The 1,945-nt window shown below is 35.6% G+C and overlaps 1 protein-coding gene across 1 annotated transcript in view; it reads right to left on the bottom strand.

Annotated features, from left to right (window-relative positions):
• Nucleotides 1–1,064: 1,064 nt before the first annotated feature.
• The window catches only part of LOC110032757, a gene marked incomplete in the record, with an annotated part of 8,979 nt that continues 8,098 nt past the window's right edge, over nt 1,065–1,945 (bottom strand). Inside the window, 1 exon segment of the mRNA XM_020736505.1 lies at nt 1,065–1,691. Coding sequence (XP_020592164.1) covers nt 1,161–1,691 — 531 coding nt within the window.

Raw genomic sequence — 1,945 nt, 5'->3', positions numbered from 1 at the left:
AATATAAAAATCAGTCCACTGTTCAAATTGACATTTTCTCATGTTTGACAACAAATTGGATTTAATACTCAAAATTAATTGCTAAATTAATTACTCTTAATTCCTTCTATGATTTGCTGCAGAAGAGAAAATGAAATAATTAATGTGCTTCATTAATTATTTAATTAATTCCTTAATGAACCTAATGACATGATATAATTAATAAATAGGCATGTTAGCTCCCCTTGTTATCTCTCTCGCGATTTAGTTTCTCATGTTTCTTCTTCGGCCGTTGCTCTGGAGCGGAGAGTGGAGAGAGAGAGAGAGATATTGTTCTTTTTTGTAATCTTCAAGGCGATCAACGGAGGTAATCCTCGAGTAATAAAATCCTCTACAACTCCGTAGACGTAGAAAATTTGTCAAACCACGTAAATCTGTGTGTTTTCGCTGTGTTTTCAGTTTTGTGAATTTTACTCAATCCAATTTTTGGCATTATTGCCGTTGTTTTTCACAACAATTAATTTATTATTTGTTAACCCACACTTCAGTATCCTTTGAAATAATATTAGTTTTTTATGTAATGATGATTTTATACTTATGTGTAAATTAACTTTTCTAAAAATACTCCCCACAACATAATTATTATATTAAAATATCAAAAACATCAACTTTTTTACGACCATCACATGCCAACAGATGTGATTCTCAAAACGAACTACAAATTTTTTTGAAAGTTAGCAGCAAAATAATAATCCAATGAATGAACCCTAAACCCTAATCTGAAAAATAATGAAACAGTAAAAACTGCATTGAATGGAAACTTGATCTCTGCCTTTAATCTATCTTATTTTACATCTTTATGCTTTGACATCAACGTTTCCTAAAGCAATATATGAAGTCTGCAAAAATATGCAATTTCCCCAAATTTGCATTCAAAATACTCACAATACAATGCCTGTAATTTTGAAGCATAAAAAAGAATACAAATCAAGGAAATTCCCTCCATGCCTATACAGTTCCTCCCTCTCCATTGCATCCTAATTTCTTAAAAATAAAAAATATATATACATCGCCAAACAAAAAAACCGAGTAATTAGAAGCGCAAAACAAAAAAAACTGAGTAATTAGAAGCGGGACAAAAAAATAAAATCAATTAATTGAAAGAAAAGTACTAACAAACTCTAGTTGCAATCAACCTTAAGATCCGACGGCGGCAGAAAATGATCCATTGCGAGGCCATGTAGATTGAAATCAGCTTCCTCAATCGTCCAAATCTCCTCCATCCGGCGTCGGTGATTAACCGATCCCTCGCCGTATCGAGTGTCGACAGTTCGACCACTATGAGCGATATTGATGCCATCAATGTAGCGATAGTTGTCGACGATAGACTCCATAGAAGTTTCCCAGAAGATGGATGAATCATTGTTGTTGTTATTGTTGTTTCTGCTGCTGATCTGTGCTGAGGCCGAGCGGTCGGCTTTCATACGGAGAAGTTGAGAGTCTTCGAGCTGCATAAGGAGGCCGGTGCGTTGGCTGAAATAGCCCCAAATTGTGTGACGGATAATGTAGAAGTTAGATGAGCTACGAGATTTGAGGACGTGAGCATTGGCTTCCAGTTTTAGGATGAAGCATTCCTCTCTGTTGATGATCTTTTCACCGATGCACACCGCATCGGCGAAGAGATTCGCTGTTGAGCGCGGGTCCACGCCCTGCAATTAGGGCTGTCAAAACGGCTCGATTTGTTAAGAAGCTCGCGTTCGACTCATTAAAAAACTCTCGTTCGGTTCGGCTCGTTTGCTAAGTTAACGAGTCGAACACGAACAACACAAACAAATATTTGTTCGTTCGTGTTCGATTAATTTGGCTCGAAATATATATATATATATATATATATATATATATATATATGTGTATAGTGACAGAAGCTTTGGAGTTTTAATATAGTATATCGGAAAAATATCACTCT

The sequence above is a fragment of the Phalaenopsis equestris genome, unplaced genomic scaffold, assembly GCF_001263595.1.
Source record: "Phalaenopsis equestris unplaced genomic scaffold, ASM126359v1 Scaffold001019, whole genome shotgun sequence".
In the NCBI taxonomy this organism is placed as follows: Eukaryota; Viridiplantae; Streptophyta; class Magnoliopsida; order Asparagales; family Orchidaceae; genus Phalaenopsis; species Phalaenopsis equestris.
The sequence above is the reverse complement of the archived record's forward strand: the minus strand, read 5'-3'. Positions and strand labels throughout refer to the sequence as shown.